The sequence below is a fragment of the Vipera ursinii genome, assembly GCF_947247035.1.
Source record: "Vipera ursinii genome assembly, chromosome: 14".
Classification (NCBI taxonomy): Eukaryota; Metazoa; Chordata; class Lepidosauria; order Squamata; family Viperidae; genus Vipera; species Vipera ursinii.
Window position 1 is genome coordinate 1,926,303 of NC_139527.1, and position 25,337 is coordinate 1,951,639.

Sequence of the window (25,337 nt, forward strand, 5' to 3'; positions counted from 1 at the left end):
TTTGGATACGAGGAACGGATTGTAAGCGTCGCTCATGACTGGCAACAGGCAAGCAGAGCGGATAGAAACAGCGGTGGCATCTCCAAGACAGATTTTTTTTGGGGGGGGGGATAAGGCAGATCATGCAGAGTCTCAACGGGGACCCCCCTCCTGGAAGAAGGGCTCCAGGCTCGCCAAAGCCTCGCCTGGCCAAAAAACCCCTCGGCGATCCTTACAATACGAGGATCCCACAGGGTCACCATCAACCAAACACAGGACTCCGAAGCTGGTTAGAACAGAAGTTTTTTTTCTTTTCCTTTCTTTTAATTTGATACCTGCAAGATCTCGGCATACCTTGCAGGGTGGGGTGGACAGGTTTATACAATCTCAAAATGTTTCATAGTGCAACCTGTGCAAGCAAGAAATATGACAAACATTGTCCTTCACTTATAAACATCTACTATTATAGGCAAAACAAAACAAAAAAAAAAAACTTACCCATATTCTTAGATAAGTGACTATTCACAGTTTGTACATATACAGTTTTTAAACAGTTCCAGAATAAACTCTACAATGTCTTACAGACGTAAAATGGGGAGTATTTTAAGTTATGGGGCAACAGAAAAATTAAAAGGAAAAAAGAAAACCACCCAGCACAGAAGCCGGAAACCTCTCGTCAGGCTGCCCCCCACCCCCACATCTAATCTACAGCTCAAGTATTTAACAACAAAAACCAACCCCCCCCCCAAAAAAAATGTAAAAAGGGGGCTGCGGTGGGAATTGGAAATCAAATTTGCATTTTAATTTCCTGAAAAAATAAAGGGAAATTTTGGGGAAGAGGGGGCGGGACGGGGAAGGCCCTTCTCAAAGCATTAGGAACACCATAAATCTGGTGTGTTTTTTTTAAAAAAAGAATTGCTTTTTTTAAAAAAAATTAAGATGGTTTCATTGTACACGCAGACGGATACGCAAAGCCCAAAACGAAGAAAGGAAAACGGGAGGGGGGGGTGAAAATATCCCAGGGAAGATCAAAATATATAACCTGTAGAAGAAATCGAGAAAAAATACAATCACCGGGGGCAGATGCCGTTTGAAGAGGGGAAAAAAAAATAAAAATCCAATCCTTGCAGCTACATTGAGACAGTCCCTTCCTTTCGCTCCCGCTGGCTTTCCGTGCATTGAAACATGCGCAGCCCAAAGTTGATGCCGCCTTAAAACGCAGGTTACGAACATCTAGGTTTTCATGCTGCTTCTTTAAATAAAACGTACTATTTTTTTTTAATATAATTTGGGACCTCTGTTGCGGCCAATATTTATATATATATATATCTACACATACATATATATACAGTTTCCAAGGAGGACATCTCCTGCAGCACGGCCCCCGTGTTCCTGCCTTCAACCCTGAGCGCCAAAGAAGCAAATGAAGGGACAGCTGGAAGAGGAACGTCTTCAAACTTCTTCCAAACTGACCGGGTGCGGCTGTCGCTTAAGTAGATGGACGTTGTAGATGTGTACTAAGCAGGGGTACAAAAGCCCCGGAGGGAAGAAAAAAAAAAGATGATGATGATGATGATGATATGACCGCCGTAAAGCAAGGCTGGGCTTTCAGTTTGAATGCTCTTCCGTGCCTCTTCCACAGAGTTCTAAGACAGCGTGATGGGACTGAAAGCTAACTCTTTGGAATCTGTCCCTGATAATTCAAAGAAAAAAAAGGGGAGGGGGAAAGGGGGGGGAGGGAGCCCAAAAAGAAATCAAAACAGAAAGCGCCAACGCTTAAGGGGTGGTCGAGCCAAAATACCACACGGATCTGTCTCATGCGCTGTTGAAGCTGGCGATGCTCTGCGGATGGTGCTGCTGCCATATTTGTTGCTGCTGCACGGCCAGCTGTTGCGACTGATCGGACGTCGACAGGAGGTTGACGAGGGGGGACACACAGTTTGCTGGAATGATCAAGCCTGCAACACAATGGAGGGACTGGTGAGGTCACTGAGGTCAAGGTGCTGCGACGATGAGGCTCTGCCCTGCTTCCTAAGCCCAATGTCACGGCTACGTCCTCGGATAGATAGAAGCAAACAGGAAAAATCCAGCAGGAACGTGTGACAAAACAGAGGCTGCTGGATTCAGCTCCAGTGGAAACAAAGTCAGCAGCGTTGGTAGCACATCGCTCCCAACGCTTACGTAGCCATCAGGTGCAAGGGCTCCGCCCTCACGCCACAGACCAACATCCGCCCACACATCTATATAAACCCTCCTCCCCCCGTACAGTTCCTTTGGCTTCTATCCCCAGACGCCATCCCCTCCGCGTGTGTCTTCCCGCCTTCCCCCTGTCCGGCATGCCGCCCCCAACCAGGTAAGTGTCCCAGATAACCCCTACCCTTAACCCCAGGCGCCCAACCCCACCGCACCCGGCCACACCAGGGGATCTGCACCCCAAACCACCCCCCACAAACCCGAGGAAGTCCGGTCCCGTGCTCTGGAACAGCTGTTCGGCAGCAGACCTGGCAGGAGGGTCCGGACACTCAGCCGCGTCTACCTGGGTTCCTGGAAGCAGCCAGCAGGCGGCCAAGGACCCAGGTATCACCTGGCAGTCGGCCGCCTGGCAGGAGGGTCCGTTCATACGGCCGCACCAGCCGGCATTCCTGGAATCAGCTGGCAGGCGGCCAAAGACGGAGGGAGCAGCTCGGCATGCTTGGCTGGCTGGTCCGCGCAGGCGCGGCCACCGTAAGTCCCGGAAGCGGTTGGAAGCTGGCCGACGTAGAAGGACGACCAGGAAGGCCGACGGCAGCAGAAGAAACGGGCAAGCGACACGGCCGCCAGGCAGTAGGCCCCAGACGGAGGCTGCTCGAGGCCGGGTAGGAAGAAGGTGCAAGGCTGGTGTGTGAGGCTCCCCCCCCGTGGAGTGTCAGGCCCACGGGGCTCGACACCCAACATTGGTTGGTTAGGCTGCCCCCTTTGGTCTGTTTCCCATCATTTAGGATCTTAGCCCTTCTATAGGACAGCGTTTTTTCATTAGGATGGCAGCAACTCCCTCAGCCAGAAACTCCCACTTCTGGGAGTTGAAAGCCACCCAAGCTGGCTGGGGAATTCTGGGAGTTAAAGTTTATACATCTTAAAAGTTGTTGGAGCTTTAAAAACATTGCTTTAGTTTCTCTGAAGAAAAAAAAAGACTTTCTATCATGCTCGTTGTTTCCAATTTGCAAAAGCTGAGCAGAAAAAATAGGGGGGGGGGGTGCTTAGCTCAAGGGGTTTCGCCATTCCCTACTCACACTCCAGGGGGGGGGAGGTGGTAGCAGGTTCAAACACAGGGAACAGACAATGCAGGGAGAGAGTTAAGAGTGGGAAGATATTTGTACAGACACAAGAACGCTGGTATTGCCATACTTGCCTACAATTCTCTGGCCATCCTCGGTCCGCAAGCGAACGATCTGCATCTTGACGTTTGTGCCGCTCACCGAGGCCAGGACCCCTTCCACTTTCGTCCAAACACTCAGGACAGAACCACAGAGGACGTAATAGGTCCGGCAGCGCAAGCCAACTTCACAAACAAGGCCAAGACCTGCCTTTTTGCAGTTGCCTCTCCTGAAAGAGGAAAGGAAGTCCTTTTTTTAAAAAAACCAAGAACTAAATAAATATGGAGCTTAGTTTCCTGTAGAAAGAATTACTCAAAGACGGTCTCCCTAAAGAACAGTATGCCTAATTTTGGAACGTCCTTTCAGAGTTGACCAGATTTTTTTTTAAAAAAAAAACAAACCTACAGAATCAACAACAAAATGATGAAGTCCACCAACGTGTAAATCCTCAGATCGAATGAGGAGAAAGCAAGGGCCCACAAAGTTACTCCTTCCGTGTGGCCCTTGGTGCTCTCTGGAGCTTGGTTGTTTTCTTGCAGAAGTTTCACGATCCAACTGGGGAACAATATCAGTGCTAAGAGGGCAGTGGGGCTTGCTCTGTTTATGCCTCAATCAAGAAACTACCAACTCAGCCAACCACAGGCTAATCAAGGAACACTCCCACCAACATTGACAGGGCAAGCCACTTGTACATAAACAGAAAGCAAACCCCACACCCATCTAGCCCTGATGATGTTACCTAGTTGGGTCATGAAACGTCTGCAAGAAAACCACCACACTCGGAGAGCACCAAGGAAACCACAAGCCTGAGCTGCAAACCTTCCATCTGGATATTTTAGTTTGGTTGGGAAGTCCCACTGAAGTCCATTTTTTGACAGCAGTCCCACCGTTTTGAAGACCTTCCCCCCCAAAACGTACCAGTAAGCATGTGTGCATGTGTCTGCCGATGAAGTGTACTGTTCGACCCAGTGAGTCACGGCGTCGTCAGAGGATACCTGGAATCATGCACAGCAGTTATTAACAGTCAGATCTGGCTGTAAATTCACTTAGAAGCAATGCTAAGCCATTCTCTAGTAGGGTGTTTCTCAACCTCAAAGGTGTGTGGACTTCAACTCCCAGCATTCCCCAGCCAGCTGAGGAATTCCGGAGGTCGAAATCCACATAGCCTAAAGTTCCTGAAGCTGAGAAATACTAGCCTAATGTTACAAGTAGGAGCTGAACCTTATTAAGAGCAAGCCTTGTTTGTGTTTAAGTCAGGGCAAATTAAATCTGCATTCAGGCAAAACAGTTACATGCGCATAGGATTGAAAAGGTAGTTTTATCAAAGTAACTCACTTTTTTATATTTTTTCCTTATTTCTGCGTAGGTTTCCAGTTTCAGCTGTTTTCCGGTATTTGGCCTATAGACCAGGAAAAGCTTCTTTTTGGGGTTCACCTCTTTCACGAGGATGGCGGTTTTCTTACTATTTCGTATCTGGGAAAGAAAAGGCAAGGGGAAAAAAAATGAATATAGAAAGGAAAGTTCAGTTTGTACCTCCAAGGAGACACTGTTGAGATCACTCCTAAATTACTCATTTAATAAACACGGACCGAGTACAAAAGTCAAAGTACTTTTTTGCACAAAATTTTATTGACAGCCTGCTTACTGAAGCTGCAAAAGCTCAGCTGAAAAGACAAAACCTTGAGACTGGAAACCTGGATTAATTTTGTTACCTGGGAGTCGAAACCTACATATCGTCAAGCTGCCAAGGTTGAGAAATGTTGTTCACTGAATCCTCACTTCCAATACAGTCCTCAACTTACAACAGTTCATTTAACGAGTGAAGTTGCAAGTGGATTGAAAAATGCGCCGTATGACTGTTTTTCACAATTATGATCGTTGCAGCGACCCCGTGGTCACGTGATCAAAACTCGGACGCTTGGCATCTGGTTCATATTTACGTCCCGGGGCTCACGTGATCCCTTTTTGCGATCTTCTGACAAGCAAAGTCAGTGGGGGGAGCCAGATTCATTCACAACGGGGTTACTAACGGGGGGCAAGAAAAGTCGTACAATGGGGCAAAACCCACTTAACAAATGTCTCGCTTAACAACAGGAAAGGTGGGCTCCACTGTGGTCTTAAGCCGGGGACTACCTGTAATAGGATTCTGAGTAAGGCTTTCCAAATCCTGTCCCATGAAAACGTGAAGCCCGGACTCCAAACCAGAGCCTCACCTGAAACGATAAATAAAACCCGTCCTCTGCTCCGCGCTGCTCACTCCAAATCTTCGTTGCTTCTTCCCAGGACATCCCTCTCTCCACGCTTATCTGGAAAACAAGATTGGAAGCCGTGCTTGACTGCCGACTCCGTGTTCTTGTGAATAAAGGCAGCCAGGGAGAGACTTCAGCAGCTTCCCCCCGCCCCCCAGGCTGGCTTGCCCATCCAGCAACTTACAGTGTACAGTTCGACGTGTCCAGAGGTGGAATAGCCTGGGGTCAGGAATTTTTTAGCATCTGCTTTCCTCACTTTTTCATCTCCCGATCCCAGATCTTTGGGGGTGGTGGGGGGCGGGAAAGAGTCAGAAGAAAGAATGAGATTAGCATCTGACAAGATATTCAGGTAGCCCCTGACTTGTGACGACGGACCCCAAAATTTCGGTTGCAAGGTGACACACTTGTTAAGTGAGTTTTGCCCCATTTTACGACCTTTCTTGCTGCAGTTGTTAAGTGAGTCACAGGGCTGTTAAGTGAATGTGGCATCCCCATTGGCTTTGCCGGTCAGGTGGTCACAAAACCCTGGGACACTGCAACGGTCATAAACATGAGTCAGTTGCCGTGTGCCTGAACTTTGATCACCTGACCGTGGGGATGCTGCAACAGTCGCGTGAAAGTCGTAAGTCCCTTTTTCCAGTGCCGTTGTAACTTCAAACGGTCGCTGAATGAACGGCTGTAACTCGAGGACCACCCGTATTTGATGTATCAGGCATAACAATGAACACAGGAATTCAATCTCCACAGATACGTAAAGGATGAAAGCTTGAGACAATCAGACACAGCTCCACTGAAAGTGGCTCATGCAACAAAGTGGTTTCGGGGGATGCGTAATAGAGGCTACAGAAGGGAAGAATAAAAATCAGGAAGGCAGATTCGCTTAACAGCTGTGTCAAGAAAAGTTCGTGAAGTGGGGCAAAATTCACTTAAGGACTGACTCACTTGGCAACAGAAATCTGGGGCTCAATTGTGGTCGTAAGTCAAGGACCACCTGTACTGTCCACCCTGAAGACGCCTCCTTACCTAATATGCCCATGTCGTATCTCCCGTTCTTCTTCGCATTCTGGATGACTGCGTTCAGCGTATCTGAGAAATACTGGAACAGAGCGTTCTGTTGGTGGACCTCCATGCCCAGAATCCGGTTCAGGAATTTCCCAATATTGTTATAATCTAAAAGGAAGAGAAAGGAAGTGACATTAGTGAGAAAAGAGGTAGGGTTCGTCCCCGCTCCCACCCATCACGCTGAGCAACAGGAATAACAGAAACAACAGAGTTGGAAGGGACCTTGGAGGTCATCCAGTCCAACCCCCTGCTCAAGCAGGAGCCCCCTTCCATTTCAGACAAATGGCTGTCCAATCTCTTCTTAAAAACCTCCAGTGTGCACCCACAATTTCTGGAGGGAAGTCATTCCACTGATTAATTGTTCTCGCATATAGGAAGTTTCTTCTTAATTCCAAGGTTGCTTCTCTCCTTGATTAGTTTCCATCCATTCTTTCTTGTCCGGCCCTTCCATTAAACTAGATATATCCAATTCCAAACATTCCAAATAAAATAATCCCAAGGCTGAGCGATGCATCGCTAACAAAGAAGTCCTTCCTGAAAGACACTGCCAAGCGTGCCAAAGCAAATACCTTTGTCAAGAGTGAGAATCCCAGACCGGTCTTCGACATTAATTAGGCCGACACCTATCAAGCCTTGTCTAACATCTAGAAAGAAAAGAAAGAGATTCACTTCAGCTCTACAAGGCAGCCCTTGGCCACATATGTAGGTGTATAAATCACAATCCCAGTTTCAAAAAGACTAGGATCTCTCGCAAGCTTCTAAAAGAAAATCAGCGGCAGGAAGAGATGGCAAAATCTCCCACCCAAATATCGAATCATTTAAGTGACTGGAATTCAGGGATCAAAAATGAATGTTTGTTTAGCGGAAAACCGAAAACTTTCTCCAAGTTTTATTTCAATGACTGGAAAAACCCCCACAAAACATACCTTTAAAAAACTCTCCTGGATAATCTGCTGGCGGAGAGACTAACGGGGAATCCAAATTCACAATGGACTTCATGACTATTTCCAAGGCATTTCGGCCGTACTAATTTAAGAGAGGGGGGAGAAAACAAGCTATTTCCTTTGCAATACAGAATACGACCAGTTTTACAGTTGATGCATATTCCCGTATCTGTATTCCTATTGTAATATCCCGCCCCACCTTTTTATATATAAATGTATGTTCACAGAATGAAATGTAAATACACGTGCAAGTGTGTGTGTGTGTGTACACACACACACACACACACACACACACACACAGGATGTCAAAGGAGAAAGGAAAAAGGAGTAAAAATGGCAATGAATCAACAGTGGGAAAGGACTGCAATCTCTACCTTGTTGTCAAAGTTGAATCTGCTCAAATCTCTAGTTTCCGTTGCTCTTCTATCTCCGTGAGTGAGTGCTCCCTGTTTAAAAAAAACAACGACGACTGACTTACAAAGCGAGAGACAGACGTTTCCTGCCCTTTTCAAAACAACAGGGATCACTTTTTTTTCAAAATCTGGTCAGACAGAATTAATAATCTACCTGGAGCAAATCACAGCAAATGCCTTACCAAGCTCTCCAGCCGTTTGGCAACAATCGAGGCGAATCTCTGTTCTCCTGCCAATTCAGAAATTAGGAAGATGTACTCTGGGGCAGTCACTTGATTGGACCGGTGAGTTCGTCCTGGAGATTTAAGAAAAAGGAAAATTTTGCTTGCTGGTGTCAACACAGCATCGCCCCCACCTCGCAAATCTCACATGTGAAGGGGATGCACCTTATTTTATTTAAATAGACCCTCAGCTACATTCTATTTTTTTTAAAAAAAGCTAGAACGAAACAAAAACAGACATTAAAATTCACAGGAGCTTATCAGCCACCCTATCACAATCCACGTTCCTTTTTTTTCCCTTCCTCTTGTGACAGTATCTGGAACTCATTCTGAATAAAGTTCACTGGATTGAATGATTCAACTTGTACAGGCAGAAATGTTTACTCTCTGTGATGCTGACACGAACTTAATATTGGATTCTTCAATCAACCGACAAGCCATTTTGGTGATACATACAGGATTGTGTCTGGCAATTTGGGGACATAAGTAAATCTGGAAAAGTTTATTTTGTCACCTTGCCACCAAATTAACGTCTATTAATGTCCAATGTGGGGCACAAGGTTTGGTCTATCAAGGCATGTTTCAATCTGAAAGCCTACAAAGATGTCTATCAGCTTGAAGACCTTGTAGTAGATCTTGAAGCTAGAAGCTTTGTTTCCACATTCAGCCAACCTCAAGCTACTCACCAAACTGCTGAATTGCCCGATCGGCACTCCATGGCAACTCCAGTGTCATATGTACCCTCCTCCTCTGATTTTTGGCCCTTCGATCTGCTTGCAAAGATATGCCTGAGCTGGCGGCTTCAGAAATGATGGCGATATTCTGCAAGACAAAAGAGGTCAAGGTGAAGCAAGGAAGGAAATTGATTTATAAATGCAAACTTTGGATTTTGTCATGAAAACATAACGTTATACTGAAGCTAGGTGAAAAACATACCATATCACCTTTTCTTTAGCAAGTGAGGGGGAAAAAATTCCCCTCCATTAAGACACTTCTGCAAATGTTTTATTGGTATGACCTTTTCTAAGGAGGAAAAAGCAGCTGTGGCAAGGGATGTTCCCAAGACCAATGGCTTGCACTGATCAAACCTTTTTTTTTTTTTTTGCAAAAGTGCAAGCAAAACATCCTTGCCAAAACACTCCTGTCGTGACATAAAACTAATTCCAAGCAAGGACTGCATTATTAAATGAACAGTTTTAACTTTTTTAAAAAATAAAAAGCATACATTTAGATATTGTTATTTTTGAAAGAAATGTACAGTCCGGAGCATCTAAAATTTTTGACTTGCTGAAAATATATTTACACACTGCAGCAAAAAAAGGTACCTTATCTCCATCCATGAATCTCTGCTTCTCAGTAATATTCAGGATTTCAACAGGAACGTCAAGTTCAGATCTGGACTCATACGAAATGCTGCCGTCATCGTTGCTCACGACTCTTCCTTTGCGACCTGTCATCTTCGGGACAACGAGTCGTTTTAGCAGGCTACATCAAGCGATGAGGCCCATGAAACAGTCTAAAGACATGTCAAATATTCTTCAAAGCTGTTCTGAGAAGAAACTCAGGGCTGACCTTTCCAAGTTTTGCAAATGGCAAGCTGTCTTATTTTTATGTCTGGCCTCTTGTGCCACAACCCCCTACTCTTACGACTCCCTATACAATGAGGGCTTCCCTCCTTGTAACAGCTTCATCTAAAAACCTTCTTTCCCGGATCCTCCAAGCCACCCACCTCGGCCACGTTCTCAGGACCTCCCAGTTCATCTATGAGCTCGTCCAGTGTGTTAGGAGGGAGATCCTCGGACAGCTTCTCCAGTTTATCCAGCAATTCTCTTTTCATCTGCTGGGCCCTTTCCACGGCATCCTGACTTGTCACGTAGCTGGTGTTTGTGTTACTGGGTGCTGCGAAGTGCCAAAAACAGGGGGACAAAAAAAAGAGTGTTTTTTTTTTAAGACTCGTAGAAGGAACGCCAGGTTAATCCATGGAATCCTAAATTCAGGAGAGGTTGGTACCATTTTTTAATTTTTTTTTTTTGGTAACACGTTTTATGAAGAGGGTTAATTTAAGCGCACGGAAGGATAAGCCTTTTTAATAAAACTGACTTAATTAGAAAAAGCGCAGCCCGGATGTCTTCCGATTTCCATTTGCAGACTTTGCAACTGCTGCTTCCTTGCCAGGAGGAGGAAACCTCCTGACAGCCAAAACAGAGGGACAATCCCTCTTGGGTAACATACCGGAGATATTGGTAGAAGAGGTTACGGCTGTGGAGGAGAGCGAACTTGGCCGTTTGGATCCGAGACCAGATGCTAATAAGGCACTCTGAATAGAATCGGGGTCTATGATTTTCTTCTTTTTCTTCTTCTCTTTGTTTTTCTTATGCTCCTTCCGGATGAGCCAAGGGTCTGAGAGGAAGGGGGGAAAAGGCCAAAAGTGGGCAAGCCAAACCTCGCCAGCTTTACCCCAAAGGCTGAAACCACACCCGACTGAAAGGGATAAAAAGGACGGACAAAATTATCTCACCATCCTCGTCATCTTCACTAGATTCATCTCGAAAGGGGTTGAAGTCGTCGTCGTCTCCAGAACTTAAACACCGAGAACTCTCGTTGTCGCTCTCCTCGTTCTCCGAGGCCTCCGACTCGCTGAAGCTTTCGTCGGAGCTGCTCCCGGCGAGACCGCCGGCCTTACGGGCTTTCTTGATCTCTCTCGTTATTTCTTCCCCTTTTTTCGGTCAAGCGAAAGCAAAGAAGCAACATTAGAAAGGGGCAGCTCAATTCTTTGGGGTTGGTTAGCAAAAAGAAAGAAAAGTGACTTCCTGACTGAGCAGCATCGACCAGGGGAGGAATCTTGAGGAACTGAACAAAAACAAGACACCGAATGAAGAAACGGTGCAGAGATCCTCCTGACTTGTTATTGATGCAAAGCGTGCTTTGCTTTCTGGAGCTGGAGGATTTTAAGTTCTCTAAGCAAGAAACCAAGTGTGAAGAATGAAGTATCTCTTTCTATCTGAATTCAGCAGCAAGATTATGCACACCGTACTTCCAAATGAAGACGTTGTATTTTGATTTTCCACTTCCACATACTACTTATTCTGGGTTGTCCTCTTTGGAAATGGCAGTCATAAAAAGCTGGGTCTTTGGCAGACACTATTTTGTGGAAGAGATATGCTGCGTGGCGTCTTCACAGAGTGTTTGTAGAAACGCTTCCAGTGCTAAGTCTCCCCTTTCTAAGCCGCTTATCAACAATATTTCTCAATTCGCAAACTACGTTTTATCAGCTCCCTCCTCCTCCTCCTCTAGCTTTTCTAAATGGGCACATCACATCTAGCACCCAGGGTTCCAAATAAAAATAACATTTAACGGGCTCCTTGTTACCTTTGCGCTTTTTAACTTTATCCTCCTTGCAAGGACTGTCTCGAGGGGAGCTGTTGTTACTCTGGACAGACAGGTCAATTCCCAGCAAGCTAAAAAGCTTCTTCCGATCAGGGGCTGGGAAATGTTTCTCAATGAGGGACTGAAACACCCCCCTGTAAAGTTAGGAGAAGGAAAAACAGCATTTTAACACTAGCCCAAGTCATGTTTCTGGGGAAATATGACTCATTGGTTTAGCATATTCTTCTAAGTCAAAAATGGGCTCTCTGCTGGCTTCTCACAGATCATACATCTCCTTTCAGGGCGTTGCTGTGGTAAGAAAGAAGCAGTTTTCATTTTATCTCAAAGAGATGCATTGCACCACTTTGCCCAATCTAACACCACACACATTCACTACAAAACCATTTGTGAACTTAAAAAAACTGGTGGGCGATGAAATAACTGTTTTAAGAGCAGTGCTTTTCAAACTTGGCAACTTTAAAAATATGTGGACCTCAATTCCCAGAATCCCCCAGGCAGCATACTTTGGAAAACATTGGTTTAGAGGTAAGGATGGAAGCCACAAATTTTTGAACTATAGCACAGCTAATAAGACGCAGCTCATATTGTGCCCCACCCAATATCTCTAAGCTACGACTCTGAATTTTGGAAGAATTTGAAAAGCGATCATCTCCCCCAAACCCGCGGGGCTGACAAGGGGCTTACTTCGCTGTGGAGACAAAGTCATTCAGTTCCCCGCCACCTTCTTCCAAAGCTTCTAAGGTCCTGGCTTCTCCTGTGGACTGCAGCCCAATGACCACGCACTGGAAGAAGGAGAACACAGGTGAGGTCTTAACATCTTCTGAACGTGGAGGACGGGAGCGTCACCCGTCATTCCAGCACCTCAACCGTGGGTTGAAGTCGAAGGACAACCCACCTTGCCGTTCTTGATCTCTTCCCTGGCCAGCTGCACCACTCTTTTGACTTTGGATGCAATGCAGAGGTATTTAAAAAATCTCTGGTGAGCAGACCAGAACTGGCCCCACATGGACTTTTTCATGCGCTGTTCGGCGTCAATGAGGTCAGCGGCCTGTTGGAATTTCTCCCTGGCACTTACCCACTGAAAAAGGAAAGCAAGAGTTTTCAGGCTTAAAATTAACTCGGGCAACATCAAATGATCAGTAATATAAAATGAGAGGAGAGGATGCCAGACTAAACTGGCCCCTTGCCCCAATATTCGAAAAGGCAACTGGACTTTTTTGTTTTACATGGAAAATGTTTCACTTCTCGTCCGAAAAGCTTCTTCAGGTCAGTTCTGAAGCGGGGAAAAAAAGACCGAGAAAGTCCGGTCGCCTTTTTGAAAAAGCACCTTCGGGACAATCGTGATTGAGAATTTTCACAGGCAAACAGACTTACTGGTTCTTAAAGCCTAGTTCTTAAATTTTGGGTAGTGGTTTTCTAATTTAAGAAACTAGATGACATAATGAAACTTTGCTGACTTGTGTGTTCTGCAGCGCTGGAATTTGTTGTTTTTCAGTAACAACAGGGAAATTGTTTTTCTAGACAAGCTACTGAGACTGTCAAGTTTTAGCTTAGAAAATGTGGTTCTGTTCCACCAATACCAAGGCGGCTTAAGCATGGCTACATCTGCCTCTTGCTGCAATAACATTGTGTAAGATTTACAGAATAAATTCCTTGGAATGGAGGAAGTCCAGCTTTGCTATTCATGCTTAATAACTGCATTCTCTGGGCATCTAGAAATCCTGCAAGACTCCTTAACTTCTAAGCCCCTCTGGGATGTGGGATAAAATGTCTGCAGAAGATCTGATCGAGACCCAAGCATGGTTAATGGAACTGACTTCAGGCTGTCCTGTTCATTTTTACACTCTTCCAAAGATTCATCGGTGTTTCTATTGCAATGAGTTAACACTATGATCTTTCTCAAAGCATCTCGAAGCGCCAAACATCTCCCTTTTTTAAAGGCTTACCATTTTCACCGATTTATTGTACATTTTGATGTAGTGCTGAGAAAGATGAACTTCGTCTATTTTGAAGGTGACCCCTGAGAAGCTCAGCTGCCTGGCTATGTACATTCCTCTTAGCTTCATATCCATAGCAACTATTTCCATGGCGCCCACACCTCTGAAGAATAAAAGAAAAAAGACTATTTTTTAAAGGGAGATTATTTTCACAGGGACCTACTGGAACTTTGGGGAAAAGCTGCGCGAAAGCCTGACGGTTGCTCCTCCCATTTTACTCAACACCAGCCAAGACCTACGAACGCACCTTCTTTCAACTGCTTGGATAAAATCGCTGAATTCCCTAAATGGGGTCCCTTCTCCCCAAATCCCAAGGCGGTTCATATATGCCATGTTCCGGGGCTCTGATGCACCTGAAAGGAAACATTTTTTTTAAAAAGGGAATTATCTGTGCTTTTTTGCCCCTTTGAAAACAGCACTGAAATCCACTCAACATTCAAATGATGGAAACGGTCCTTACCTGTGGCACTAGCATAAATAACCCTGGCCTTTGGAAGCTTGTTCTGCAGCTCCAGAACAGCCAAGCCTGTCTTAGTTGGTTTTGAAGACCCAACTGGGCAAAGGTTTTTAGCCTTGTGGCATTCGTCAAACACTATCTGAGGACGTGGTTAAGAAACAGACATTTCACGTACAAACATGTATAAAGTTGCATGGTAAACATTCCAGTGAATGGAAGCCAGGAATTGTTAATAGCTAATATATATTGATTGATTAGTTAATTTTAGCAATACTGAACAATAAATCTTTTAGCTTTAAGTAAGGAATGTTAACAAAAGTTTCAACAAACTGTTCCAGGCAAAAACACGGTCACTTAAAGATCAGCGCAACCTTCCGAGAATTAATTAGGCTATATATATAAAACTTAGCAATGTTTTCCAACTGTGGCAACTTCCTGACATGTGAACTTCGATACCTAGAATTCTCCAGCCAGCATGGGCATGGTTGAGAATTCCGGGAGCTGAAACTCTTACCTCTGAAAACAAAATTATTTTATCTTGATCGCTACTCTATCTGGAAGCATTATCTGCTTTCAAACTTTCGACAGCCCTGGAATTGAAAAATGCAACTTATAAAAGAGTACCTGACACTGATTAAAAGATGCTAATTTAACAGGAGAGATATTCCCCCAATCTAGCAACTGCAAAGGATACCACTCCGTCAAAGTCATCTCCACACCAGTGAAGCAGCTGCTTCAGCCTAGTTTTATATTTTCCTCCAGACTGACTTTCCCCAATAAGTGAAGAATAAGTGGCAAAGATGACTCCCTTTTTCACGCTTCCATTGTGCTTGGAAGAAATTTTTCCATATTTGAACTAAAGCAGAAACAAGATTAAAGGTATAAAAGATATTCTGTTCCATTAGAAATGTGTATGCATTATCTTCAATAACTAAATTCCAAATAGCTTTAAAAGGTGCATCTTAAAAAGAAAAACATCTGATTTTATTGTGCTTGGCTCTCAAATAGATCAGAAAACTGATGGACTCCTACTGAAGTTTCGTTACAATGAGAAAGACTGTCTTATGTATCACATATTAAATACGTTTTCCAGGAACCATTCATCTCAGCAGCTAATTTGTCCAATATTATAAATATACACTCAATAAGGACAAATTCTAGCAAGTGGCTTCCTTCTGTAAAACCTTCCAATAAAGGCAAATCTAATTTAATTTTTCACATTATTAGGAGAGAATGCAGAAATACATTACTATTCCACATAGTTTAATTCCATCGTGTTTCAATAACTGAGGATTTGAAACAACTCCTCCCCGTTATGACCTCCAAAACATGCAACATGCCTACTGCAATGATTAATCCGAAAAATAATTTGTGACCAAGCAATCGTTGCAACTACTTCCCAACACAGCGCAAGCCACCCAGAAAGCAACAACGGTAGGTTCATTGGGCATGCATCTCACACAAGCGTACCTAATGTGTGTGTGTTTTTTTGCTTCAATTGTACATAGTAAAATATTTCCACACCTTGTTTAATGAATGGACCAAAATGTTTTTGGCACCAATATCTCTCAAGTCCCTTTCGGCATCGTATTTCAGATCGTTTGAAACACTAAACCTGGAAGAGAGCAAGGGCAACAGACCCGCCATGAAGACAAAGCAAATGACAAAAAGAACAATATCACACTGAGCCCGATGCCAGAGTATGAGACTTACCATACTGCCCTTTTTCTACCCAACAGATAGTTTTCATAAATGATGCCAGCGATGGTTCTTCCTTTCCCTACACCGGCGCCATCGCCTATTAAAAAGCCAGCTCGGTCTCCGTTTGGTAGGAATGTCTCATGTTGCTGTGGGGAAGTTACAGAATTTATCTGTTTAGTGCATGGCAACGGAGTACATGCATAAGTGCAGTCAAAATGTATAAAAGGAGCACTTAATACTATGGTGCGCGTAGAAAGGAAATATGTAGTCAATTTTGTAAACTATGAAGAATTCAAGAAGTAATATATAAGTTTCAGGTTACATTCTGAAATATTTTGTTTCTTGAGAATGGAATAAGTGTTCTATAGATTAATTATTTAGGCCAGTGGCTCTCAACCTTTCCTTAACCAAGGACCCTCTTTAAATACCTTTTGTGGCCGTGGTCCATAGGCATAAACTCCCAAGGCTTAACTCAAGATTTAAATCATAACATTTCTTCAAAGCTGTTGTGGCCCCCGTGACCACAGTGCCCCCCCCCGGGATCTGAGGATCAAGGGCTGAGAACCCCTGATCTAGGCCATTTTTCTGATTAAGCGCAGTATTTTAGTTGGAGAAAGCCTGCTTTTACAGAAAACCCGTTACAATATCTGCGACAAGAACTGTCTTCGGGCTCAATTTTGGTGGACTTCTGGACAGGCACGAATTTTGTAGCCGTACCTGTGCTGCGTAAGTAATTGCTTCAAGCTGCAAGGCTGACAGCCAACCGCTGTCCACGCTTTCCTCGGGAATCGAAGATTTGTACCACACTTCAGGAGGAGTCACGCTGGAAAGGGAGCTGGTTTCTACTACTGGGTCAGGATGGCGCAAGCCGATTTTTACTGTGGGAGAAAAAGCAGAGGGGTTAAGGTGGCATTTCCTCCACCTTGGATATTGCAGGCATTTAATTTTGACAAAAAGAAGTAGCAGGCCTACATTTTATGGGCATATATTCGGCGTACGTCTCTGCGTGGCCCATTTCCTCTTCATCCTCTTCTTCAGGCTCTTCTTCCTCTTTTGTGACGGGCACTTTCTGCAGGAAACATCAGCGGGTGTTGCACTATGTCGCACACGAAGCAGCCACGTTCAAGAGTGAACAGACCCACACAAATGTGAAGCCTCCCGGCCTTCTTCCCACTGACTTTCAGAATGCTACCTTTAAGGCACTCCTCTTCTGATTCCAGTTATTTTCCAGCAGAAGTTATTTTGAAATACCTACTGGGGGAGGGGAGGGGTTTTGGATAATCCAGTTACTCAAGTTCACAGCTCTACTGAGGGGATGTGAAGCCAAGAAACGTATGTCTGAAATGGCTTCGTATATTGCATTTGTATATAAAAAAGGCCGAACAGGAAGGTGACTGATAAACATAATTTCTGTGCAAATCTCTAAAGGTTTTATCCCCCAAAACAGCTTGCAATATCATGGTCAAATACACAAAACCAAGTATGAAAAAGCAATCAGTCTATGCAATAGTAAAGCAGATCAAAATCCAGGATTTCAGATTTTAAGGAGCCAAGTTCTGTTGTAGCAGGAGAAAAGCAACTGTGTAAGTCCTGTAAATGAATAAAAGCAAATAAGAGCAACAGAAATATAAATTTAGAGCTGCACTTACCATGGTGGGAGAGAAGCTCCTCATTTTCAGATCGTTTACCCATATTCTTGTGACTTCTTTAGTTGAAGTCTCCTTTTTAACAGCACCATTACTCAAATCGGCTGAAAGGAAAATGTCCCAAAGGATTAAATATTAAGAAAAATATCTATGATGTAATAAAGCATTCTCTTAAGCTGGTGTAAATGAGAGGCAAACTTTTTATTCACCCAAACACCACAGTGCAGATGAGCTTTAAACCAGTCTTAAATAAATTTAAGGCTACCAGGAGTGTAAAAGCATCAAAGTTAGATGAAAATTACAGTGAATTTCCCACGGGGGTGGGGGTGAAAGAAAGGAAACTCTATATCCAATTTTAACAATGGAAGTGATCTTACCAAGCTTAGTGGTGTTTACCATGTTTGGGGACACAAGAATTATGTCTGTAAAAAAGGCAACATTTGGGACCTCAATACATTTATGAGATCCAGCCATTTTAGCTTTCTTTTTCTCTATCTAAATAAAGAATTGGAGGATAGCACTTGTTATCATATGGGATGGGTGATTAGATAGCCAAGGTTGCACACCCCAGGGCTAAAAAATTCCTAGTACAGGTAGTCCTCGACTTACGACCACAATTAAACCCAACATTTCTGTTGCCAAGCAAGACGTTTGTTAAATGAGTTTTGTCCCGTTCTACGACCTTCCTTGCCACAGTTGCTAAGCGAATCTGGCTTTCCCAATTGACTTTGCTTGTCAGATGGTCGCAAAAGGGGATCGTGTGACCCCGGGACTCCGCAACCGTCATAAATACGAACCAGTTGCCAAGCATGTGAGTTCTGATCACATGACCATGGGGGAATCCTCCCACCCCGCCTGCCAACATCCCTTCAGACGACTCCCCTACTTACTTGCTGCAGTTGCCACGGGTGGAGCGATGTTGGATGGGGGCTTCAGCTTCATCAGTTCATTAAGACTATTGTTTTTGAGGAGATCTTTCAGCTGGATCTGGTCCTTGGGCACGGGGGTGGTGAGGGTGTTCCGTACCACTGGCACGGTCACCGAGGGCCGGGTGGTGGTGCTGGTTTGTATAATCTTTGCTACGGTGATGGTCTGCCTGGTACTTGTTACAGGGGTTGTTTTTGTCATGACGATGGTCGTCCCCAGGGTTGGGAGCTGGTTGATTTGATTCAGGACAAAGGTTGTGGTGGAGGGTGGTTGCTAAAGGAACAAGAGAGACTCGTTCTTGTGGTTGCAGGAAAACCACAGACAACTGCCCGGCATTTGTTCTTTCTAACTTAGGCGTGGAAGTTGTTTCAACTGGAGGTGATGCTAAGTGACATACTGTCCAATACAGCAAACAGGATTAAAACCGTGGATGAACGTCACATAGTGCAAAATCAGTAGCAACATCAAGGCCACATCGGCCATGCTGAGGAATATCTTTATGATAAAAGCAGTCTTTCTAAAACAGGCAAGTTTGGGCAAGTATTCTAAATGCCAATAGGATGATGCTGGCCTGGCTTCAGGTGGAATGATGTCCCAGAGGAGAGAGGTAGAAGGTTTCATTTTACAGATTCGGTACAAATGGTTTGGAAACCTTCTCTAAGTATCAACTGAGTCAAAATATTTTTAAAGTTTTTTTTTCAAAAACAAACAAACATGTTATTTTTGAGGGTAACTGCTGTAAACATAAACCTTTGCATTTATTCAAGGAACAAACGGCCCTATTTTTGCTTGTACAATTCAAGAGATGTACATTGTAATCTTCAATGTAACTATTTAAAAATCTGTTTTCCTTACTCTGATGCTCAGTACTGTAGGAGAAGAGGCAGCTTGTGGCTCTGTTTTAACAGCTACTGATGGTTCTGATTCCAACCCCAGCTCTAATGCATTAAGAGATACTGACTACAAGAGAATTAACAGTAATGTTAGATTGGTGCTACCGGTGTTTCTTTAATGCAACATACTTTCTTTACCTCAGATGCACTTAGCAGAAAAATGCTGTGTATGTATACTGCAATATGTGCACAAAGGTACATATTTTAAAGTTTATATTGATGTAGAAAATCTGAATGATTTAACCAAACTAAGCAGGTCATCTGAATTGTAGCTTATCACTGCTAAATACCTTGCTGAACAGATCAAATAATAGATATTTGCACTGCTAGAGCATCCTTCACCTAGCTCAGGGGTAGGCAACCTTGGCTCTTTTATGACTGGTGGACTTCAACTCCCAGAATTCCTGAGCCAGCATGGGGGAACTATGGCCTCTTCATGATAGGTGGACTTCAACTCCCAGAATTCCTGAGCCAGCATGGCTCAGCTTGGAAACCTCTCCCTTCAGCATGGCTGGCTCAGGAATTCTGGGAGTTGAAGTCCACGAGTCATAAAAGAGCCAAGGTTGCCTACCCCTGACTTAGCTAATGCGTTAAACCAGTTGTTATATTCAAACAACAAACTGCAACATGAAGGAAGCAAACAAACTGGATGTTAGGCAGAGCTCTCTGAGCAACGAAAACACACTATCAGGGTTGACGTTAAGCCCTGTGTGAATACGGCTACTAGATCTTTGTCTCTGGTTAAGCAAGTTTTACACACAAACCAGTAAGTAGGTGCACTGTGGCCATAATCCCCTACTTCACATCTTAAAGGAGGGACTGGCCAAGCATATTTGGTGTGGCTTCTTGTATTGTCTGAACTCAGTCACGGTTCTGGTATTCCTTACACAGAAGTCAATCTACCTTGGCCAATGAAAACTTTCTCAGAGGAAAGCGTGCATCAAATAGCACATCGGAGGCTTATATTTTTCAACTGACAAAAGGAACAGCAATGCAACATGTAACATTCTTAGAGGAGAAACCGGGCAAGGAGATTAATGCGATATAGTGTTTTAAATTGGCCAGCAGAATATAGTCTGAAAAAGTTTATTCCTTATTAAAACAGAAGTCAAGTAGATTAGATACATAGCAGACACACAGCAGTATCAATTTTACAAGTCCCAGGAAAACTGAGAATGAAGGTTTTCCATTTATGGGTATTGTATATAAACTAACCAAGTTTATAATTGTGTTATTTCAGGGAAATAAAAGTAACTCAACTACTACTAGACCGTGACCAACACAATATCGTAGAAATGCTTCCCAACCTGCTGAATAGCTGGAGGTGGAGTTGCGAGGCCCATATCTGGAGAATCGATATCGAACAAGTCATTTGGGCTAATTCCACTTTCACTTAAAGCTGTAAGCAAAAGATCTTGTCCTGGTTCCACCATTTCTGAAACAGAGCAAATTATAGATAAGCTTTTTTGGCTGGGACATCTGCTTCTACCACAGGCCATTATTTCTCTTCACTTCTAAAATGGCACCACATATTGCCTCTCGGTTGCCACAAGATCCCTTAAAAGCTCCCGCAGTTTAGTTCAGGAGCACCAGAAACAATTGACAAAGTTATCATTGTATTAAGAAGGCTGAATGAAAATCAGATTGGACAACCGTTTGTCCGAAATGTTACTTTCCTGCTTGACCAGGAGACTGGACTAGAAGACCTTCAAGGTCCCTTTCCAGCTCTGTTATCGTTAAATCCCTTCTCCAAATTATTCTCTTAAGAGCAATAGTTTCGCTAAATGCCAAAGTGGGTTGCCCTTCTACTGCAGTACCTCCTTATAACAACTCCTATGAGTTCAGTTGGAGATACATCAAAAAAATAAGAGTGAAGATTGGACTGTTGAAAACTCGGGTTTGGCATGGCAGAACTGACTTACGGTAGGTAAAGCCACATTTACAGTTAGGGTGCGAGGCTTTCAGTTTTCCCGGAAAGAGCAATCTTCTTTGTAAATAAACCAGGAATCCAAAATGCAAATATCCCATTAATCTTCAGAGCATAACACAGACAGGAGCAGAGCCTGACAGTACTAGGGGCAGGCAACCCCTTAACTTAAAGATACCACAGACCTGGATTGCTTTTAACACTCAGGCATCCCACTAAAAGTATTTTATTTTTATTTGTTTAGCATATCTAGGAGCTGCCCATCTACCTTCTGCTTTAGATTTTTTTCCCCCAGGCAAATTTTCCTTCTGACTTGACTGCTACTAGAAGCATCACATAACATTGTAGCTAAATACTCTGCTGGAGTAGAGCCTTTTTTATTGTAACTTTTCACAGTAAGTTTAGTCACTTTTCTCTGTAGTCACCCAAGAAGACAGGAAGCCTCTGTCTTTGGCCCATTTAGTTTCCAGGAATTAAAAAAAAACAGGAATCATAATCTGTACTACTAGAAAGCAACATACGCATTCCAATTTACAGTTTAAGCTTCTTTGATTATCCCCCTGTAGTGCGTGCACCCTACAGTGACAATCCCACATTCCACCAACTTGTTGAGGGTTCATTTTCAAGCTTGACGCAGCATACAGATTTTTACACTCCCTTTCAATGGGTTGTATGAAACAAAAATCAAATACAAAGACACGTAGCAACTCAAAGTTCAAACTGCCCTGTGTTGCTAACCTAGAAGCCTTCAAGAATTATGAATGAGTGCTCATTAACCATGCATGTTATCAAAACAGAAGGTTCTGGCATTTTAGGTTTGCACTGATATTCAAGGCTTTCAGCTGAATTAGTTTCCAAACAATTAGCACTTGTTTTGTGAGACACAGATATCAGTTTCCAAAACAGACTGATAGAAAATTATGCATCAATCAATACAACCAACACAGCCTTTGCCTGGAGAAAGAATTTAATGACCATAGAATCAACTAGACAGGCGGACAGTTTGTTTGTCTGAGATCTTCTCAAATGTCCTTGCTAGGATGTAAAATCTAATCAACGATAATCCCAAATCATGTCACAGAGACTTGAAGACTGATGTGTAATAGAACATAGTAAAAGAGAAAATAAACGTATAAATCTCCCTAGGTGGGGTCATCAGATTACAGCCTTCCCTACCACGTGTTGTAGAACATAAACTTCCGGATAGGGTTGGGTCTAAGTGAACACTCAGACCCCACATTTGCCCCTTAGATCTAAAGGAATCACGTTAGCAGCAGCAACCAGATCCTCTGGGGCTAGAGAACCAACAGAGAGACTTTAGAAACAATAGTCGGTCCTCCTGAGCCAGCCAGGAGGAACAAACTGCGCCCCCCTCCCCTTCTTTAGCAAAACAGGGGGAATCCATTCTTTTCAGCCTTCCCACCCAACAAGACTGGATGGCTCCAGGCGTCTTTCCACCCAGCATGTCTGGGAACAAAAAAGGCAGGGGGGAAAATGGGCTGGGAGAAGATGGAATCCCCTGCAAGTGTGGGCCAAATGCGAGGTTTCCCAGGGCTGCAGAAGGACCACCCCAACGTGTACAACAGGATCCTCGGCAGGGCTCCTGGCCTCCCCAGCCAGCTTTGATGTTAAATCGTCAATATACTCACATATACGTATAAATGCACACACTATGTATATCGATCTGTTATACAGTATGTGTATGTACATATTGAGAAATTTATACAGACATACCCACACATGCACACTATTTATGTATGTGTATATATGTGTATGTATACATATATATAATAAACAGAATGTGTGCGTGTATAGATGCATATACGCATATACCGTGTGTCTCTCTCTATATATAAAAATTTTCTATGTCAATGGGAGCCGAAAGGGAGGCTCCCACCTCTTATTCCTACCCCCTACTCACCTCCCCACCAAAGCTTCAAAGCAAGGCTGCCTTTCTTCAACTGTCAAGACACACATATACACACAAACACACATACGCTATTGAATAAACAACATTAAACTCTATGTGTACGTATGTCTGTCTTTCTGTCAATTGGTTAGAGAGATAAGGCAGAATGTCAATAGGAGCCGCTTCAAAGCAAGGCTGCATCTTTCTCTCTTAAACAGTCGAAATAGACACACACGCGCATATATACACAGGTTATTTAATGTATATTAAAGTGTATGTGTACAGATAGATAGATATTCTATTAGGGTCCGGGTTTTTCCCCCCCTCCCCCAAGGTTTCCAAGCCAAGCTGCCTCTTTCTATTTCCTGGGGATGCAGCAAAGCCGCCCGGAGGCTCCCGAGGCATGCAGAGGGGCTGAGGGCGGCCGGGAAGGGGGTAAAAAGACCCCCTCAGACCCGCTTTTGGGGAGAAGCCTCCTCCCCGCCGCCCTGGGCCTGACGGGACGCCGCCTTGGCGATTCACCGCCTCGCCCGAGCCAGGTCGCTCGGGAGCCCCCGCAGGGCGAGAGGACGGGCCGCTCTTCTCCTCAGGCGGCAGCCACTCGGAGCGCGAAGCCGGGCGGGGGGACTCACTCTGGCCGTGTCGGGAGGACGCCGTGGAGAACCTTCCTCGTCGCCCTTCCCCTCCTCCTCTTCTTCTCCCTCCGCCCTGGCCGCAGCCGCCGCCGCTGCTGCCTCCCCGCGGCCGTCGCCTCAGCAGCCGTCGCGCCGTCCGCCGCTTTCTAACTCGCCGCCGCCATCTTGGCCCGCGCGCCCTCCGCTCGCGCCCTCCCTCCCGCGGGCGGAGGGGGGGGCAGAGACGAAAGGGAGGAGGCGCGCCTGCGCGATGGGACTCGACGCCAGCGGCAGCCGCAGCGACGTTGGCGCCGCTCCACGTGACCGCCCCGAGGCAGGCTCGAGCTTCCCTTCTGTTGCCGGGCGAACCAGGCCCACGTGACCGTCGCGGGCTTTTTTCCCTCCCCTCCAAGCACAAGTTATAGAGGGGAAGCGGGCCTGAACGCGCATGCGTGCGACGCTAGCACTGCTGTTCACACCCCCACGGCGCGGTCAGGTGGTCTCGCCGGCCGGGTCACGTGGTAGCGCGCCAAGGCTGGTTGGATCCTGGAGATAAAGGAGGGGGAGGGGAAAAGGAGGCGACGAAATAATTAAAAAAAAAAGATGGAGGCGCGCATGTTCTCCAGCGCCTCATCGCGGACAGGCCCCGTGTCGGATTCCATGGTCGCTTCGTTCCCCCGCAGGTGGAGCAGTTCGACGCTTGTCGCTTCAGGCTCGAAAGGCCCGTCTTTTTTTTTTCCCCTTTTGCCCGTTGGGAGGGGCAAAGAGGAGGTCGAGGAGACGGCGGTTCGGAGTCACGTGATCTCCCTGCCCAAAATGGCGGCGCTGTACGTCGCCACGCAAGGAGCACGTCTTCCTTGGATCGCGAGAGGCGCTGGTGCATGACGGGAAAAAGAAGGTCCTGTGGCGGGATGTCGTTGCGAGGATGCCAAGAGCTGTCTAGGGAGCACTGCGCAGGCGCAGTAAAGGCTGCAGTTTTGATAGCGTAGCACCGTTGCTTTGGTTCTTTCGCCACTGAATTTACAGCATTTTTTTATTCTTTTGCTCTTCGTGTTGTAAAAAAAGGCAAAACGTGATGCTTAAATAGCGATTATTTGAGGAGCAACTGTATTCCTTCTACAAACCTTACCCATTAAGCTCTCCAGTAAAATAAAAGAGCCAATCCCAATAACTGAATTTCTTTTCACAGGCTTGGTTTATTTACCACGGGTTTTGATCTACTTTTCAAGATAAAAATGCCATCGGCAGGGAATGGAACCCCGTTACGATGACCAAGAATGGACAAACCGCCATCCTTCTTGAAAAAGCAAAGCAAGTTGCAGCTAAAGCCGCAGGGAGCGCCACGATCTTTTCTACTGCGAAAAGATGTCCACGTTGCACGTCTGCAGCGTCATCCGGGCTCCCTTCTGCCGAGATGCCGCAGTTTGTGACTTGGGTTTGGAACTGCTGCAAAGATTTAGCCGTCTATTCTGCTTGAAACCGGCCCGCCCCGACCGCCGCCACGTTCCCCTTCTCGGAGCCTTCGACACGTGTCCGGGAATGACCCAGTTCACACAACCACCCGCTCCCGGGACGCGAGAAACGGCCCGACACCTCGGCCACCCACGTGGATTCTTCCCAGCCTGGAGCAGGAGGCGGAACAGCCGCGGCGCGCCTCC

At 45.1% G+C, this 25,337-nt stretch overlaps 1 protein-coding gene across 3 annotated transcripts; it reads right to left on the bottom strand.

The window, feature by feature from the left end:
- Window positions 1–281: 281 nt before the first annotated feature.
- Window positions 282–24,068, bottom strand: SBNO1 (strawberry notch homolog 1). 3 transcript variants are annotated; one of them, XM_083373491.1, is made up of 33 exons: window positions 23,698–24,068; window positions 20,537–20,664; window positions 19,192–19,296; window positions 18,300–18,609; window positions 17,413–17,513; window positions 16,736–16,832; window positions 16,481–16,641; window positions 15,776–15,909; window positions 15,587–15,677; window positions 14,757–14,918; window positions 14,066–14,201; window positions 13,853–13,958; window positions 13,555–13,708; window positions 12,504–12,686; window positions 12,293–12,390; window positions 11,591–11,742; window positions 10,740–10,937; window positions 10,454–10,621; window positions 9,951–10,120; window positions 9,547–9,678; window positions 8,908–9,043; window positions 8,183–8,295; window positions 7,962–8,033; window positions 7,570–7,669; window positions 7,213–7,287; window positions 6,605–6,751; window positions 5,766–5,860; window positions 5,546–5,638; window positions 4,668–4,805; window positions 4,251–4,327; window positions 3,368–3,561; window positions 1,781–1,937; window positions 282–1,496 (listed from the first exon to the last, which is right to left on the bottom strand). In XM_083373491.1, exons 2-32 carry the CDS (start codon window positions 20,660–20,662, stop codon window positions 1,795–1,797), a joined length of 4,167 nt encoding a protein of 1,388 aa, XP_083229617.1. In that variant the 5' UTR covers window positions 20,663–20,664; window positions 23,698–24,068; the 3' UTR covers window positions 282–1,496; window positions 1,781–1,794. The 3 variants fall into 3 exon arrangements, with proteins under 3 accessions (XP_083229617.1, XP_083229616.1, XP_083229618.1); XM_083373490.1 differs by having other exon boundaries at window positions 282–1,937; XM_083373492.1 differs by lacking the exon at window positions 19,192–19,296 and having other exon boundaries at window positions 282–1,937; window positions 23,698–24,067.
- Window positions 24,069–25,337: the final 1,269 nt, after the last annotated feature.

What these genes read in the sequence shown, in the direction of transcription:
- SBNO1 (XM_083373491.1), bottom strand. Translation starts at nt 20,662, where the DNA reads ATGGTGGAACCAGGACAAGATCTTTTGCTTACAGCTTTAAGTGAAAGT. An exon ending in CTACAGTACTGAGCATCAGA is followed by an intron (nt 18,610 to 19,191) that starts GTAAGGAAAACA and finishes TTGTTCCTTTAG; the next exon opens with CAACCACCCTCCACCACAAC. An exon ending in GATTCAACTTTGACAACAAG is followed by an intron (nt 7,670 to 7,961) that starts GTAGAGATTGCA and finishes CTCTTAAATTAG; the next exon opens with TACGGCCGAAATGCCTTGGA.